The sequence below is a fragment of the Balaenoptera ricei genome, chromosome 20 (assembly GCF_028023285.1).
Source record: "Balaenoptera ricei isolate mBalRic1 chromosome 20, mBalRic1.hap2, whole genome shotgun sequence".
Lineage (NCBI taxonomy): Eukaryota > Metazoa > Chordata > Mammalia > Artiodactyla > Balaenopteridae > Balaenoptera > Balaenoptera ricei.
In genome coordinates this window covers 7243237-7261762 of record NC_082658.1, presented here as the reverse complement: position 1 = coordinate 7261762, position 18526 = coordinate 7243237, and the positions used below count along the sequence as shown (strand labels likewise).

At 39.8% G+C, this 18526-nt stretch overlaps 1 protein-coding gene across 2 annotated transcripts; it reads left to right on the top strand.

The window, feature by feature from the left end:
• Positions 1–1184: 1184 nt before the first annotated feature.
• On the top strand, positions 1185–12077 carry SUMO2 (small ubiquitin like modifier 2). Of its 2 annotated transcripts, XM_059907742.1 has the most exons (4): positions 1185–1376; positions 3002–3133; positions 8950–9021; positions 11418–12077. In XM_059907742.1, the coding sequence occupies exons 1-4, from the start codon at positions 1356–1358 to the stop codon at positions 11478–11480; spliced, it is 288 nt and encodes a 95-aa protein (XP_059763725.1). In that variant the 5' UTR covers positions 1185–1355; the 3' UTR covers positions 11481–12077. The 2 variants fall into 2 exon arrangements, with proteins under 2 accessions (XP_059763725.1, XP_059763724.1); XM_059907741.1 differs by lacking the exon at positions 8950–9021 and having other exon boundaries at positions 1263–1376.
• The last annotated feature ends 6449 nt before the right edge of the window (positions 12078–18526 follow it).

The window sequence follows — 18526 nt, the reverse complement described above, 5'->3', positions numbered from 1 at the left end:
AGAGGGAATAGAATGAGAAGAGAAACCGGTCCAGAACAAAACCCAAGGAACATTTAAGGGAAGGGCTGAGAAAGAAAGAAATTGCAAAGGGATCAAGGACAGGCCAGAGTCATAGCCCAAAGTCACAGGGAGGGAGTTCAAGAGGAGTGACGAACTGGGAAGCATCCTGGACCCAGCAAAGAAGTCTGCGGTGACCTTGTAGAGAGCAGTTTTAGTGGAACCGTGCACCAGATTGCAGTGCGTTGAAGAGTAAGTGGGAGGTGAGGGAGTGGAGACAGCTGGCGTGCACATTTTTTTCAAGATATTTGGCCAAGAATGGAGAGAGATACGGTGGTAACTTCAGAAGGAACTGGAATTGAGAGTCTTTTTCTACGGTTAACGGCTAATGTGCAAGTGGAAGAAAATGAAGGACAAAGGACATAATCAATAAAACCTACCGAGAGGAGTGGGAGACATCCACGGCACAGATGTCAGGATTGTTCTTAAGACAAGAGGGACCAACTTCTATTTCTAAACGGCTGTAAGGAGGAAGTGATCGATTGGTTTGGAAGCTAGATGTCGGGTGCTTCTCTCTGATGGATTCTGCTTCCTCTTGGAGGTTGGGAGCCAGGCAATGAGTAAGGAGTTTGTAGGATGAACCTTTTTCCTCAGCTAGTCAAAGTACAGGGTTTCCAGCAGGACGGAAGTAGTCACGGCACTAAGGCAAGAGCCTGGTGGGAAGCGGGATGAGGCTGAAGCTTTAAAATCCGAGGGAAGAGAGGCTGACTGAGAGGAAGTGTGATGTTCCTCTCACCCTGAGGAAAGCTGCATATGGGCCACCGAATGAGAGGTTATTTTCCCAGAACCTCGTGCTGGGGCTTTGATTTAGGCTCCCCCTTCCTCGTCTAGTCAGTAGGCCTTCCCCGGCTTGTGTGTCACGTCTAGGCCTCAAGCCTCCTCGTCCCCACCGAGGACCAGCTGGAAGCCATTTTGATTAAGCTCCACCACAGAAGGACAATACAGCCCCGCCCAGAGCCAGGCGCGCCCCCGCGACGGCCCGGGTGCGCGTGTCCGCGCCTCTTCCCGCCGGCTTGGCGGGCGCCGGGCCCACGCTGGGGCGGGGCGGGGCGGGGGGTGGCGGTGGTTATGTAAGCGTTGCGCGCTCCCGCGAGGCGGCAACCAATGAGGAGCCCCGGCGGCTCGGGCTCGCGCACGCAGGATGGGGGGAGGGAGCGCACAACGTGCGCGCGCCCTCTCCCTCCTCCACCGCTGCCGCCTCCTTCTTCTGCCGCTCCTGGTGCTGCTTGTGTGCTCGTTCGGTGCGGACCTGGTACCTCTTTTGTGAAGCGGCAGCTGAGGAGACTCCGGCGCTCGCCATGGCCGACGAAAAGCCCAAGGTGAGCTCGGCGCCGGCCTCCGCGCCTCGCCGCGCGGCCGGGGTCACGGCGCGGGCCGGGGTCCGGCCCGAGCCCGCCGCGGGCTCCCCGCGCCTTCCCGGGCCCCCCACGGGGCGGCCGCGGCTCAGGCCCCGGCGCTCCGCGCCATTTTCCTCCCTCCCCTCTTCCTCCCTCCCGCGCGGGAGGAGGCCCCGCCGCCCTCCCCCGCCCCCGGCCGCCTCGGAGTGCGCGCCGGGCGCGAGTTGGGCGGGCAAATCGCGGACACCCGCGGGCCCACCGGCCGCGAGCTGGGCTTCTTGGGCCCTGCCGGCCGGGCGCGCGTGACGAGGGGCGTTAGGGCGCGCGGTGTCCCCACCCTCGGCGGACCCCGCGCCGGGCCGCGGCGGGTGTTGCCGCCTTGGCGGTGGCGAGGAGTTCCCTCCTCCCCGGGCTTCCCCCCTCTGGGGTGGGGGCCGCGGGCGTCTGGGGACCCCTGCCCTGGGCCGCACTGGCCGGCTGAGGGCTCGGGGCGAATCAATGGGCTACTGATGGGTTGGAAGCCGGATGCCCGTCGGCCGTCGTGAGGGGCCGGGGTTGGGGGATTCCCGGGGAGTATTTCCCACATTTTTTGTCGGAATGGGCAGGGGCTTTTCCCTGGATGCCACATAACCCCTAACCTGCCGAGACCATGTGGTTTCGAGAAGTTGGAGGCAGATGTACGAGCAGAGAGACTTCGTAGGGCTTAACTTTTCAACGCGGGTTTTGAGGCTCCAGGAGGCTTTTCCCTGGAGGACTCGGGCACACACTTCTTTCTGGCACACGGGACTTTCTTTTGGTTTGTTTTGTGGCACCCTCCCCTCTTTCCATTCTGAAGTGATTTAGGGGCTACAGAATTCCTTCTACACTTGATTTTGATGAACTTCAGATTGGGTGAAAATCTACAAGGAATATTTGTGGAATAAGTCTACAAAGAATAAAACTGTGCATTTGACTCATGACAACAAAGGGGAGGGGAGAATAAGCTCATAACTAAAAATAAACAAAAATGAAGCTGCTCATAGAGGCGAACAATAATAGTGGTTCTGAGTTATACCGCTGCTTGGGAGAGAATCAAAGGATATTCCTCAATTAGGTGGTGTTTTTTTTTTAAATGTAGCTTGAGATTTGTTATTAAGCTGAATTTGGTAATTTTTTAACAAGAGATTTGAAATGAATTTTGAATTTCAAGCTCTAGATTTTTTTCTTGCATTCTGTACTCAAAGCACTTTGGAAAGAGAAAGGATGCTTATTTTTAATCTTTTTAGAGGAAAGACATATTTTGAGAGTGATCCAATACATGTCATTTTAAAAAAGTCAGATTCAAGAGGGCATTGCAGTAAATTGAGGGAGATCCATCTTTAAAAACCAGTTGTCGACATTGATAGTATTGGATGTAGGCTGCTTTTCTGTTTCTGTGACAGCTATTTAATATTGTTGCTTCAGGGTTTTTTATCTTTCAGATTGATTTCAGCAGCTGCAAACAGCTGTATGCTCTGTTATAAGAATGAGAAACCTGTTGATTTCTGAAGCAACTTGGGCTGCTGCTGCTTTGAAAGGTGTTTGTTCTTCACATTTTCCAAATTATACTTTTATTTTTCTTTCAACAGGAAGGAGTCAAGACTGAGAACAACGATCATATTAATTTGAAGGTGGCGGGGCAGGATGGTTCTGTGGTGCAGTTTAAGATTAAGAGGCATACACCACTTAGTAAACTAATGAAAGCCTATTGTGAACGACAGGTGAGGAACTGACTTGTATACTTCCACTGAATAAAACGTATTTTTAAAAAACAAACCTTATTTTCTTGAGAATAGAAACCAGCATAATATGACAATAGATTATCTTTGGTAGAATGAATATGTACTTTATACTTGATATATCACAGTTTTATCATACACTTGGTTTGTTGATTCTTCATAAAACCCCTTAGGGTGGTTAATATCACATATGATTCTAGTTCTGTGCCAGAAATGCATCAAATTATTTTCACAACATGTGGTTTGTTCCCAAGGGGATGCAATTTTACTTTTATAAGAAAATAAGAATGAACTTGGTAAAATTTCTTGTCAGGCTCTTTTTTAACAATTTAAAATTTGTCTTGTGTCAAAACAATATTTCGGGTGTTTTAACCAATTTGGAAATAAAATTAAATGTGAGTAGAAGGACATTGCAATTTTCCTGAAGCGTGTAAAACTGTAATATTTTCTTTTTACACTAATAGTAGAGGTCAAGAGATTTAACCTCCTGAGCCAAGCATACACATTCCTGTATTATAAGGATATTTGAATTTTACTCAGAAAATAGTAAATTTTTTACATCAGAAGAGGAAGTAGAAATGAACAGATGCTGGGAGGTAAATGTAAGCTTTAAGACAAAGAAGCTTCCTTTTGTGATGTTGAGTCTGTAACAATACAAAGGTAATTTTAAAGATGACTTTTGCAAGTATAACAGAAACTCTGGTAGATCAGTTAATCCAACAGTAGCCTGGCAGAAGTATTTTTCCTGTTCAATACTGGATGTATAATATATAAAAGTTTGGAAAATTATTTTATTAGACCAAAACAACTTATCTACATTGCAAATTCACCTCCTAAAAATAGGTTCAAAACAGAGTAAGGTTAAAACCTCTACAAGTTGGGAAATTGAGTTTGAGTTGATAACTTGGGCCTTCTCCATGAGACTGAAGGGCTTCTTAAACTGAAGATTTAAACTTCTTTTTGAGTTTGAAGCTTTATTTTATGCCTAGTTTATTTATAACATAATAAGAGAGTACTGTGGTTATAATTTTTTATCTGCATAAACTTTTTCATAGTTCCTTACAAAGATATGCCCTTCAGTGTACTTTCATTTAAAGAATTCTGGTGAAATCCCCTAACAGTTAGTAAGTATGTACTTATTAATTGTGCTAAAGAATTTTTGCACTGGTATCTACCATATTTGAATACTAGTACTCCTTCAGGTTCCAGGGGAATTTTAAAAGGTAATCATTTTGTAGAATGTTTATGTAGCAAAACCTTATACAACATAGAAATTCATGTTTAGATCTGGTGACTTTCAACAAAATTCTCTGCATATCTTACCTAACTTTTCTCTAATTACTATTAAATTGTAGCTTTTAAATGGTCATATTTTTCAACACTGACTATGAAAATTTTCGAACTTAGAGAAAGAAGTTTACATTGAATACCCATGAGTCTACTGCCTAGATTAACTGTTACCAATTTACTGTATACATCTATTGCTACTCTCTGTCCATCCTAAAATGATCATATTTAAGACTTCCCATATTTCTTGTAGGGCCCCCAAAGGAGCTTTTTATCTTTTTTTTTTTTCACCAGATGCCTATGTGCTGGGGCATTATACTGTGTGCCAGAAAAAGTAAAGCACATCCTGTGTATTCTAGATTATCCTCATAAGGAATTGTCTTATAAGATCTAGTTAGTGGGTCAATCAAGAATTTTTTAGTTTTCCTGCTACGTTAAAGTAAGTCTACTATATTACCCAGTGTAAATAAAGTTTTCCTTGATTTTTTTCAGTTATTAGGCATAAGATTGGGGTTATGTTTGACTAAACTTGTTGGGGCCACTCTTAACTTGGACTAGAGGAAAAAGAACGTTGGTAATCCATAAAAAATATAATTCCAGTGCATATCTGTTGGAATGCAAATATGAAAATATTATCCGGGAAGAATTTGGAAAGATGTTTATTCCCATTTTCCTCTTAAATTGGGGATAACCTCAGAGTTTTGAGTGAAACAAGATCCCTGTTTACTTTTCAAGTGGTTTCTCTGGTTCTAAGGAAGAGGGGGTTGAAGTATCATTTAATGGGGCTGATTCCCTGCTTTCTAAGTGTAGTTACAGGTTATTAAAAAAACCAAAATATTTATCCGATCGAATTTGCATAGCTAAAGTTTTTTTGGCAGGTGAGACTTCTTGACCAAAGATTTCCTATCAAGATTAATTGAATGCTCATATTTACTTTCTAATGAACTCATTTGGTATTGGATTTCTGGAGGAGTTCCAGTGAATGCCTAATAGGCATCTAAAACTAAACATGCAAAGCAGGACTCTTGATTCTACTAGAAATCTTTCTCTGTTGTCCCCACTCAGTAAATAGCACCATTCTGCATCTAGTTGTCAAAACCTTAGGGTCCTCCTTGATGATGCATCATAACAAATAAAATCCATCAGCGAATTCTGTTCTCTATCTAAACTTGGTCCAGCACAGTAGCCACAAGCCACGTGTGAGTGTTTACCACTTGAAGTGTGGCTAGTCCAAATTGAGATGTGTGGTAAAGTGTAAAATGAATGCCAGATTTTGAAAACTTGGTATGAAAAAAGTTAAGTATCTCAATTTCTAAAATGTTGATTATATGTTGAAGTGGTAGTATTTTTTTTTTTTTTATAAATTTATTTATTTATTTATTTTAGCTGTGTTGGGTCTTCATTTCTGTGCGAGGGCTTTCTCTAGCTGCGGCAAGTGGGGGTCACTCCTCATCGCGGTGCGCGGGCCCCTCACTGTCGCGGCCTCTCTTGTTGCGGAACACAGGCTCCAGACGCGCAGGCTCAGCAGCCGTGGCTCACGGGCCCCTCCCAGACCAGGGCTCGAACCCGTGTCCCCCGCACTGGCAGGCAGACTCTCAACCACTGCGCCACCAGGGAAGCCCTGAAGTGGTAGTATTTTTAAATATGTTGAATTAAAACATTTTTATTAAACTTTTACCTTATTAATGTGGCAACTAGAAAACTTAAAATACCATATGTGGCTGACATTATGTTTACATTGGATAGGGCTGAGCCCTCAACCATTTTTCTTCTATTCCTGATTAACTACTACCTCAGGGACTTCTCTGATTAATTCAGAGTGCCCCTATTGCCATCACTGAGTCCTCTCACTCTTTTTTGTTTGTTTGTTTTGATTTGTTGTTTTGCATTGATTATTGTCTATATTTATCTGTCTCTGCACTAAAATGTAAGCTTCCTGAGCATAGGGCTGTTTTATTGACTTATTTTTTTCTGGAGCCTAGACCAGTGCTCGGCATATAGAATGTGTTCAAATGCTTGTAAAAGAATAGAGAACATTCAAACCTAGTATTTCTGTAGGTTGGTTTCTTAGTAAGTTTTTCATTCACGTGTAGAGTTAGACTTTGCCCACTTTATATCCGCCACATATCCTTCAGGCAACTGACTGAGAGCATACTATTCCATTCTAGTGTAAATCTATCCCAACATTGTTTACTAGATTGTCAAGTGGTTTCGGAGAGCACAGAATAATTGGTTTAGTCCAGTTCATTTTTGTGAAATGAAGAAATGGGGACCCGAAGAGAGAACCTCACACAGCTCTTCTGGAGCACAACTCTAAAGCTCAGGGATGAGATTTATACAGAAGAGGAAACCAAATACTGGTTTAATGCAAATTCATTGTTTGAATTTACATGGTTTATGGAATCTTAAAGGCAAGTTTCCTGAATTTTGGACTTTTGATCTCTAGCAAAATAAAAGAGCTTTTATTGATAAGGAAAAGCGTAAAAACAGGTGGCAATAAAGGAATACAATTTGCTTGTGTTCTACTGGCCCTGCCTTCCCTTCATCCTTATTTTGAATGGCCACGCCATTGGATGTAGTGAAGGAAGAACCCAGCATATAGAAGATGGCAAGAGTTTTGTTGAAGCAGAGTCTCCAATGGAGTGTTTGTAAATAGATAATACTTAGTATTAATGGCTTGGCATTGAATTCTTGGTTACTTTGTGTAATTGCAAACTAAATTTGAAAGTCATGAGGAATGAATTAGGTTATGGCTGTCACCTACCTGGTGGGGGATTGCTTGTATTCCTTAAGACAAGGGCTAGTCTGGAAGTGGTATGTGTCAAAGACCAGAGTGTTGTGTTTTGTTTTGTTTAATTTTTTTTTTAATATTTATTTATTTACCTATGTATGTATCTATCTGCACCGGGTCTTAGTTGCGGCATGTGGGATTTTTGTTGCAGCGTGTGGGATCTTTTTAGTTATGGCATGCGAGATCTTTAGTTGCGGCATGCGGGATCTAGTTCCCAGACCAGGGATTGAACCTGGGCCCCCAGCATTGGGAGCGTGGAGTCTTAACCGCTGGATCACCAGGGAAGTCCCAAAGACGAGAGTTTTAAAGGAAAGCAGTATGATTTTCACGTGACAGGTAGTTTTAAAGACCAATTCAGTGAATCCTTGTTAAATAAGGGAATACAGTTGTTAAACAAGTGTTTATTGAATATTTTATTTCAATATTTTTAGTCCTAGGAACTCAGTTTAATTTTCTCTTAAATATCAATTAAAACTGAGTTTTTGTAACGAGAATTATAGTTTGTAATTTGAGCATGATACAGGAATGACTTTGCGAAAGATGCTTCCAAGAAAGGTATTTTTCGAGTTAAAATATTCACAGCATACCTCCAAAGAAATCTTGTCCTCATTTGGTTGCAGTTACCAGCAACTTTACTATTTTGCTCCTTTCCCCTTCTTCCCACCCCTGTGTCAGGTAGGTAATTCTTAATAATGGAGTCCCCTTTGCAGAAAGGGGCGTATTTAAGCTCATTTATCTCCTTAAATGCACATAAAAATTTCTTGACACTCCCTTTTTGTAATAAAGCTTCTCAACTTAGCTTTAGGTTTATTTTCAAATAAAAACAGAAAATGAAGCATACTTAGATAGATACTGCTTTTCATCCATTTTATTCCATCAGTATTTAGCACCTACCGTGTGCAAGATATACAGTATGTAACTAAGTCTAGATTTCTATCCCTACTGGAGCTTATTTTCTAGTACAAGGTTGACTGATAATTGCAGGCTTGGGTAAGTCCTAAGGAGAAAAAAAGCAGGTGCTTCTTTAGAGCTGTTCCAGGATTTTCTTGGATGTGGATTGTGGTCTTATAGATGGTTTTAGGGACCAGTTATTGCCTTGTGTTCTGTTGGAAATGTCCTCACTGTCCAAGGATAAGAACTTGAATATGCCTGTGGTGTGCCTAGTATTGTGCTGGGCTGGGGCTTAGGTTACTCTTACATAGTGGTAGGAATTGTTTGGATAGACATGAAGGGAAGGTAGCTTTTAGGCAAAGTTTTATTTTAATCATTACACCTTTTTTAGGTGACTTCAGTTTTCATATTATTAATGGGTTTTGTTTATGTGTTTGTTTTTGGAGCGCTTTTTAATGTGCGTTGAGGAATGTTGACGTGTGCATCTGTTGCTTCAAATTTCCTTTCAGTATCTAACTCATTTAAATGCACTGTTTAACTCAAGGTATGATCTATTCAAGCTTGAAGTAGCTATGGTCTCAAAAGCATAAAACAGCCTTTTTTTTTTTTTAGTCCTTTTTAAGAAAAATCATTTTTCCAATGAAAATCAAACATAGTATAGTTTAAAGAAAGTGAAAATCACCCCAAATCATTTAACCAATATAGAAATGTTAACATATTGATCATTTATTTAGGTCTCTCTTTTAAATACATTCATGGCCAAATATGCATGTAGTTTTAGTTTTTACTGTTTCTTTGCATTCTTATTGCTTTTAAACTCTTTGTCCAGGGTTTGTCAATGAGGCAGATCAGATTCCGATTTGACGGGCAGCCAATCAATGAAACAGACACACCTGCACAGGTAAAAATGTCTTTGTGCTAACTAGAAAAACCAATGTTTTTTATAATTTTCTCAACAGCTTTGTTTATTAATTTGTGAACTTCTAGTCATTGGAATATAGTTCTTTACCAGAGTTCAAAGCTGTGTAAAATATGGCCAAAAGGGAACAGAAAGAAAAAATAGATTCAGGAAGTGCCAATGGTTTTTAAGTATTCAGTTATCACTTAGTAAAACTAGTAGGTCATTTTACTTTAATCCATATTTTTCCTCTTGCCAGCATTATTTGGAAAAAAATAAATAAAATTCCTGTTTGTTACTTCAGAATGTTGTTTTCATTTCTGCAGCTGTAAATCATACCCAGGGTTCCCCATAAGCGATTGGTTGGCTGTTTATCCTAACCATTTTAGCCCCTCATGAATTCTCTTTACCTATACTTCTGAACTAAAGAGAATCTAGTGGCTCTAACTGCAAGTCTCTTGGTAGCTTATGTTTCACAGGGCTGTTGATAATAGGTGGCTTTCCAAACCCTTACTACAAAAGGTGTTGTCTGATCCCTTAATCTCTTTACTTATTACTTCAGTTGTTCTCTCACTTTGTAGGGGATCGGCTGGGCTATCTTCTTTAGCAGAAACTTTTTGTTTCTTTTTACCTTCTGAAATTCCATTTAAGACATTCAGTTTTGGGGAAAAAAACTTTGATAGCAGAAATTTTAAATTGGAGCCCTTGTCCTTTTGAATTTGTTTTATCACCCCATAAAAACTAGAAAGTGATAAATATGGTATGAGTGAAGCAGAAAATCCAGTTGTGGTTTTGTTGATAATCTTCAAAAATTTGAAATGTCTATGAGTTGTACTTGAGGGAAGAATATTTTGAAGAGATTTCTGTTGATGAGTCTCTAAGAAGCAATTATAGTATGTAGCCACAAGGAGGAGCTGAATTCTCTTGATGAATGAGAGAGAGAAAAAGCTCTTGTATCCTTTGAAGGCATTTGAAGTTTCACTATAAAATTGAAAAACATTCCAGTAGTTTCATTTCAGTGGATAGGCTGAAGACCAGTTTTGATGGTTTTAAAAGAATAAAAAGAACCCATTATGCTAAACTCTGATGGTAATGTATTTTCTGTTTTTTGAAGCCCTCACCCACCACCAAAAAAAAGTTCTGGGAGTTGTCTGTTATGCTAGCTGCAAATAATTAAACCTGAGGAGGATTTGTTCAGTACTGCATTTATAAAATCTTCAAACTGAATTTGGAATTGACCTCATTTTAGTATTTGGAATTGAATTTATTTTAGAGTGAAATTGATTCATTTTAGAATTGTTCTTCCAGTACTTATTAAATAGCAGAATTGTATAAATTAGAACATCTTAGCAGCCAATTTTAATAGCAATATAATTGTTATATACTCATATTCTCTTAAGTACTTCACTTTCTTTGACTCATTTAGTTCTCATAACTGAATGATATTCCATTTTACAAATAGAGAATTGAGACTTAGTCATTAATATTTTAATGCTTTAGTCCTACTTTTACTGTATTTGAACTTCATTAGAAACAGTTCCCTTTCTTGTCTTTAGATGCCCAAGATTGTTGTTTTATCTTCAAAATTACCAGTTTTTAGAAAATTTTTCTTGGGTAATTATCAGCATTATAAACTGTTCCAAAGCTTGTTTACCTTACAATGTTGCCATGTGTACCGAGACCTTCCTGCTATCAACATGGTTTTATGTATAATGTGTGGGTAGTAAACCTTGCAAACTTAATAGCATTTTGAATTTGGATTTTTTTTTAACAAGTCTGTTTTTGCTCAGGTTCCTCTTCTTACTACATAGTGGTAACCACTGTTTTGTGCATAGGCAAAGATATATTCATATTATACACATACACACAAACTTAAAGATATACATACAAATATAATACTATAAGCTGTTTACTGCCTAGTTTTTAAATTTTTTTAGCCTAATACCGTATCTAAGGGATAGTTCCATTTCTGCATGTGTAAATCTACTTATTCTTTAATAACAGGTACATGGTATTTCATGTATGCATGTACCATATTTTTTTGGGTTTTGATATTTTGGTTATTTTCAGTTTTTTGCTCATCTAAACAACGTTGCAGTGAGAGCCTTTATATACATCAGTTTTATTTTCAATAATTAAAGGTGAGATGATTTAACTTATGGACATACTCAGCTTTTTAACTTAAAAACTCAGTTTTCTGTAATCTTCATAAAAAAGACCAAGTGAAAAATTATTTAAACCTAAGTCTGATGCTACTTTAAGCTGTGGGACATCTAAAATAATGAACACTGGAATTGGGTGGAACTTGTGCAGATTTTCAGGCTATTTAAGTCTGATAGTTATAAATTTTAAGAGCTAAATAACCAATGGCCGATTGTTTTTTTTCTCATTTATGCTAGTTGGAAATGGAGGATGAAGATACAATTGATGTGTTCCAGCAGCAGACAGGAGGTGTCTACTAAAAAGGGAACCTGCTACTTTACTCCAGAATTCTGTTCCTCCAGACCAAGAAGACATTCTCAATTAGAAAACCGCAATTTGGTTCCACCACATCCTGACTACTACAGTATAGTTTCTCTATTCTTTCATTTTCCCCTTCCCCATTCCTTTATTGTACATAAAGTAACTGGTGTATGTGCACAAGCATATTGCATTTTTTTTTTTTAACTAAATGGCCAACGGTATGTTTTGATCGACATCAAATGGAGATGGAATGGGGAAAAATACTGGTTCTGTGAAGATACCCCCTTTTCTCCATTAGTGGCATGCTCATCCGCTCTTATCTTTATATTCCAGTAAGTTATTTTGCTCTCACTGTTTAACAAAAAAAGAACAACATAAAAATTCTTGCATACCTTGTTCGATTGGAGAATTTTAATGTTTTTCATTTATCATTGTAAAACCAAGGACAATTTTATAACTTTTTTGTACGTAGCTGTTACATGTAGGGCAATCTGTCTTTAAGTAGGGATAAATTACTCTAAAAGAAATGAATCCTAGATAGTTTTCCCTTCAAGTCAAGCGTCTTGTTGTTTAAATAAACTTCTTGTTTAAAATGAGCTGTTTTCTTTATTCTGAGGAATATTAAATAGAAAGTTGAAGCTTAGAGAAAAACATGACCTGAATAGGCCTACTAGAAGTAACATTTCAAGGAAGAAATAAAGCTACTTTGCATTTCTGACAGACTAATGCAAAACAGAGAATAACAAAGTTATATAAATGACTAGCAAGGAATGTTTCAGCCTCCTCTTTGTTCAAAAAGTTTAGGCAGTTCCAAATATGCAACTTTACTAGCAAAAATATTGGGTCATAAGCTTGGTGATTTACTCCCATGTATTCTTTTTTTGTAACCTCTACCTGAGGCAGAGTGGGTTAGTACATGCAGCTAAGAAAAAGTTCTAATTTTGCTGACTCTGCTGATAAATCATTTCACCATTCTAGTCCTCATTTTGTCTGATGGTAAATACTCCCTAACCTAAAACAGAGTTTTTGTTCCTTATTTGAGGATGTTGAGGGACAGAAAATATTTACCTACATATACCCATTCTTACAGTCTTAAATATGCAGATCACTACAGTTTTTAAATTCAAATGTATGGGGAAAGATAACTACAGAACCAATAAACAATATTGGAGCTGGAAAGATATGTAAAGATTATCTAATTCTAACCCCTGGGTTTTTTTTGTTTTTTTTTAAAAGACAATCAGATGTTTTTATTTATTTATTTATGGCTGTGTTGGGTCTTCGTTTCTGTGCGAGGGCTTTCTCTAGTTGTGGCAAGCGGGGGCCACTCTTCATTGCGGTGCGCGGGCCTCTCACTATCGCGGCCTCTCTTGTTGCGGAGCACAGGCTCCAGACGCACAGGCTCAGTAGTTGTGGCTCACGGGCCCAGTTGCTCTGCGGCATGTGGGATCTTCCCAGACCAGGGCTCGAACCCGTGTCCCCTGCATTGGCAGGCAGATTCTCAACCACTGCGCCACCAGGAAAGCCCTAACCCCTGTTTTAAAAATGACAAGGCTGAGGTCTAGAGGGTTATTCATCACATAGTTAGATGGCTATGAAACTGGAACTTAGAGGTTAGGTTTTCTGTTGCCTGTTAATTGAATTTTCCAGTAATGGTTTTCAAGAGACTGAATTCCCACCCTTACTGCTTAACAATGTGGCCTTTTTGGATCAAGTCCCCATGAACTATCATGCCTTGTCATTCACTTAATTCACTCTACGTCTGTTGCAATATAGTCTTTTTTACATTCCCCATTTCTGTAGTGAATAAGCTTCCTCAGAGACAGCAGGAATTACGTAGGTTTTTGGCTCTGTATATGTGAGTTAATCTTAAATCAACTGAAGTTTTATTTTCCTGTATGTGTAGTGCTGCCAACCTATTTTTACAATTTATATTGTGAAATAGTGTGAGAAGCCTGCCCCCAAGAATTCTTAGAGATCAGGTAAGTACATTTCTCTTGCTCTAGGTACTATTAAGTAGTGGAATTTTGTTGTCCCCAAAATTAAAGTTAGGATTGAAATTCAAGCCAGAGAATCTTATTAAGAAAGGATTCTTGAACTGGGTTCGTGTTTAACCAGAGGGAACTAATGTCATGTCTGAGCTTTCGCCATGTTGGGGGAACTTTTAAATTCTTTTATACTAGAAAAACTTTCGGTAGAATTTTAAAAGCCATAGGGAAATGTGTGGAAAAGGCACTGTTTCATAATATAGTATGTTGTAGCTTATTGATATTTGGGTCAGTGTATAATTAAGATTTACCTTATTCTTAAGTGAACTTTTGATTGTTGCCCTTGCCTATTTCACATAAATTACCACCAAAAAGGCAAATATTTTATGGGAAAGCTTACGGAGAACTTTTTAAAAAACACTTTGAAAATAAGCGGATCGTTGAAAATGCTGGAAGTAATTGTAGCATTTTAATTTTTTTGGCTTGAGAGGGGAGGTTCAAATGATGGGAGTTACACTGCTCTTTTGGTTAACTGTTAGGACAATTTAGCTGAACTCTTTCAGTTTGTGCTTAAATATCCGACATGTTTGTATCTTAAAAGTAGCAAATAGTACCTAAGTGAACCCAATCTGTATAGGGAGATAAATTTTATTCTCAAGCACCTCTCATATTTATCCAAGCTGCTAGAGGCCAAAACAAAAGGTATTAGCAGCTTTCCAGAAATAGGAGTGTCAGGTTATTTGGCTCATTGTTTTCCTTGTTTATGTTCTCATAGAAATTAATTGGATGATCAGGTTACATTCTATCTAAAGGGGATGATGTTGAATGGAACATGGGAAGAAGTAAACATAGTTTGAGGAGAAATTGGAGACTTGAGTCAAAGTGTGTAATTATGTAGGAAATTGACACCAGGAGGTCAGTAAGATGATGGAATCCCAGGATTTGAGGGCAGCTTGTTGGAAAGTTTTTCCAAGGTCTTTGTGGGGGCCATAGGGTATTGGAGAGGGCCAGCTGTGCCACTGAGGGTTATTTTTGAGTTAGGGTGCTGCTGCTTTTAAGTATGACTAATAGTGATTCTGGATCATGGTTTTGCATTAGAATCCCCCTGGTGAGCTTTTTAAAAATACCAGTGCCTGGGCCTTAACCCCAGAAATGTATTTTCAGAGCAATATGGAATTGAGAAGCAGCTCTGCGAGGCATTCTCACAACTCTTAAGAGTTAAGCACGTTATGGTGAAGATTAAATGAGATAATATATGTTCTAGCTGCCACATACTGAACTTTTTTTTTTTTTTAACCTTTTTTTTTTAGAGATTGGAGCTTATTTATTTATTTATGGCTGTGTTGGGTCTTCATTTCTGTGCGAGGGCTTTCTCTAGTTGCGGCAAGCGGGGGCCACTCTTCATCGCGGTCCGTGGGCCTCTCACCATCACGGCCTCTCTTGCTGCGGAGCACAGGCTCCAGATGCGCAGGCTCAGTAGTTGTGGCTCACGGGCCTAGTTGCCCCGCGGTATGTGGGATCTTCCCAGACCAGGGCTCGAACCCGTGTCCCCTGCATTGGCAGGCAGATTCTCAACCACTGCGCCACCAGGGAAGCCCTGAACTCTTTAAATTTATTTAATTTTAAATAAAACTTATTTTCAGCATGAAGTAAGGTCTCTGCCGTAGGATGCTGAGGCTTCAACTGAATACCATAATCCCTACCAATTGGCCTGCATTTTCTATTCATTTTAAAAACTGAATACAATCTTCGTCTCAGGTTTTTTTTAACTTTTTGGTTTGTTTGTTTTATATTTTTTTGGCCACACTGCACAGCATGTGGGATCTTAGTTCCCTGACCAAGGATCAAACCCATGCTCCTTGCATTAGAAGTAAAGAGTCTTAACCACTGGACCACCAGGGAAGTCCCTCATTAGGTTTTTATTAATTAATTAAATTTATTTTTGGCAGTGTTGGGTCTTCGTTGCGGCACGCGGGCTTTCTCCAGTTGCGGCGAGCGGGGGCTACTCTTCGTGGCGGTGTGTGGGCTTCTTATTGCGGCGGCTTCTCTTGTTGCAGAGCACGGGCTTTAGGCGCATGGGCTTCGGTAGTTGTAGCGCGTGGGCTTCAGTAGTTGTGGCTTGCAGGCTCCAGAGTGCAGGCTCAGTAGTTGTGGCGCACGGGCTTAATTGCTCGGCAGCATGTGGGATCTTCCTGGACCAGGGCTTGAACCCATGTCCCCTGCATTGGCAGGTGGATTCTTAACCACTGAACCACCAGGGAAGTCCCTAGGTTTTTAAATAAATGCTTAATACTAAATTGTGCTCTAACGAATCTTTTTAAGGAAAAACAAAAAGGAAAGGTCTTTTTTTCCTTTTTAAGGAAAAACAATCCTCAGGATTTTAATGATTCTCCAATGCTTTAAGAAGCAAAGGAGCCATCCACAAGATGCTTCAACATTTTGATTATCTAGGTGATGATTTGAGGGTTAGTCCTGGATGTAGTAAGAAATATATGTGTTTTATAATGAGACTTTGGTGTGTGTAGTGGTTAACTAATGAAAAGAGTGCCTCAGAGTGGAACATAATTAGAACAGAGTATATAAACAGGTTAGGAATTTAATCTATTATTTGGAATGTGGAGTGTTATTTCCCTGTAAGCAGTGACATGTGACTATGTATGAGATCATTTTAGGATTTCCTACACCCTTAGGGCCTTTGTGAAACAGTTTAAAGTCCAAGAATTTTCATGTAATATTTGTTTTCTTTGCACTTGATACTGTAAGACGGATTATGTGGCTAATTTTGCAACAAATTACAGAATTTGGAATACTAAGAATTTTCCCATTCTTTTCTGGGCATACCCTTTAAAGTTATTTGATGTTTGTAATTTTAAAGATCTTTTTTTTTAAAAAAATTATTTATTTATTTAAGGTCTTAGTTGCAGCACACAGGATCTTTTTTTTTTTTTAATGGGAATTATTTATTTATTTATTTATTTATTTTTCGCTGTGTTGGGTCTTCGTTTCTGTGCGAGGGCTTTCTCTAGTTGCGGCAAGTGGGGGCCACTCTTCATCGCGGTGCACGGGCCTCTCACTATCGCGGCCTCTCTTCTTGCGGAGCACAGGCTCCAGACGCGCAGGCTCAGTAATTGTGGCTCACGGGCCTAGTTGCTCCGCGGCATATGGGATCTTCCCAGACCAGGGCTCGAACCCGTGTCCCCTGCATTAGCAGGCGGATTCTCAACCACTGCGCCACCAGGGAAGCCCACACAGGATCTTCATTGCGGCATGCAGGCTCTTTTTTTTAGTTGCGGCACGCGGACTCCTTAGTTGCGGCATGCATGTGGGATCTAGTTCCCTGACCAGGGATCGAACCCCGGCCCCCTGCATTGGGAGCACAGAGTGTTACCCACTGGACCACTAGGGAAGTCCTGATGTTTGTAATTTTAGTAACTATTTTTGCAAAAGAGGCTAAATTCATCTTAGGAGAACAGGACAGATTTGTTAGATGTTTTTTTTTTTTTTTTTTTTTTAACTTGTTTATTAGAGAAGTAGCTTGGAATTGAGGAAAGAAGACAAATTTAAATCACATAATCTCATTCAGGTCTTAGTCTGAGAGGAGGAGGAAATAATGGGGAAATATGAATCATGCTCTCCCCCTCTGCAGTTCAGAGTGACTAGAGGGGCATATCAGACCTTAGTACAGTGTATGTGCCACTTTGTTTATCTTAACTTTGGATAAAGAGAAGGCAAGAATATGACAAAGCCATTTTCCATATTTGAGACATCTAGGTTGGTTCATTTGATTTATTTAATGGCAAATGAATTTTTAGAGAAAACAAACTCCTTGCATTGTTTTTCTCTTGGTGGCATTGATCTGCCTTTTTTTTTTTTTTTTTTTTTTTTTTTTTTTTTTTTTTTTTGTGGTGAGGATGCAGCTAAGAAAAGAATGGACAGATGCATACTAAATTTGGCTCTAGGAGTGATGGATGCAGAATGTATGTGTGAGTGATGTACTTACGGGGCACCCTGCAATACTGGGGTTGAGAAGTGAAACTTGTTAGAAATACTTGTTGTTGGGCCATTCATTAATTAAGTCACTTACCCAAGTTCAGAAGCACGTGAGCAGTATTTTCTTTTAATAATAAGGAATAGAAAACATTAAGAGTCTGTATTAAGCTGTGGTTGAACATAAGTAACTGCTATACATGTAGGTCAAAAATAGTCAGATATCTGCCATGTCATATGCGTCAACCTAATATGTGTGTACTGGATCACAGCGAAAGACACTGTTGTAAGAGGTTGGTTCAAACCTGATTGCAGACTCTAGGTAGAGCAAATTCCAATAAGGATGCCATGTAGATTGCCCATTTCCTCTGGCATTTTGGAATAAATAGGGGCAGGTTGAAATTATGGGGGACTCAGAACACTTTGCCTGGCAGTGGAAAGCTGGTAACATTCAAGACAAAACACATGCTTGAGAATGAAGCGATGATATGTTAGTGCATTTTTTTGTGTTTGGTTAAAATTTATTTATTATCCTTAGTAGGCACAAATAGTGAAGAACAACTAGCACATTGTTCTATTTTAAGTTATACATTGCATTCTTGAATAAAACTGTCCACACACTCAGCAACAAATGTAAAAACCAACAGGATTCCTGTCTATATTAAAGCAAAAATTATTAGGGCCTTCATCATTTTCTGACATCTTTTATTTTTATTTATTTTTATTTTTTATTTTTCTGACATCTTTTAAATAAAGATTTTTTTGCCACCTGCTTCAGAACAATAGATTGTGTTCTAAGGAAATTCTGAGAATATTGGGTTTACAAAAACCTATTGGGGGACTTCCCTGGTGGCGTAGTGGTTAAGAATCCGCCTGCCAATGCAGGGGACATGGGTTCGATCCCTGCCTGGTCTGGGTAGATCCCACATGCTGAGGAGCTACTGAGCCCACACACCACAACTGCTGAAGCCCGCACACTCTAGGGCCCGTGTGCCGCAGCTACTGAGCCCTCATGCTGCAACTACTGAAGCCCACGCCCTTAGAGCCCATGCTCCACAACAAGAGAAGCC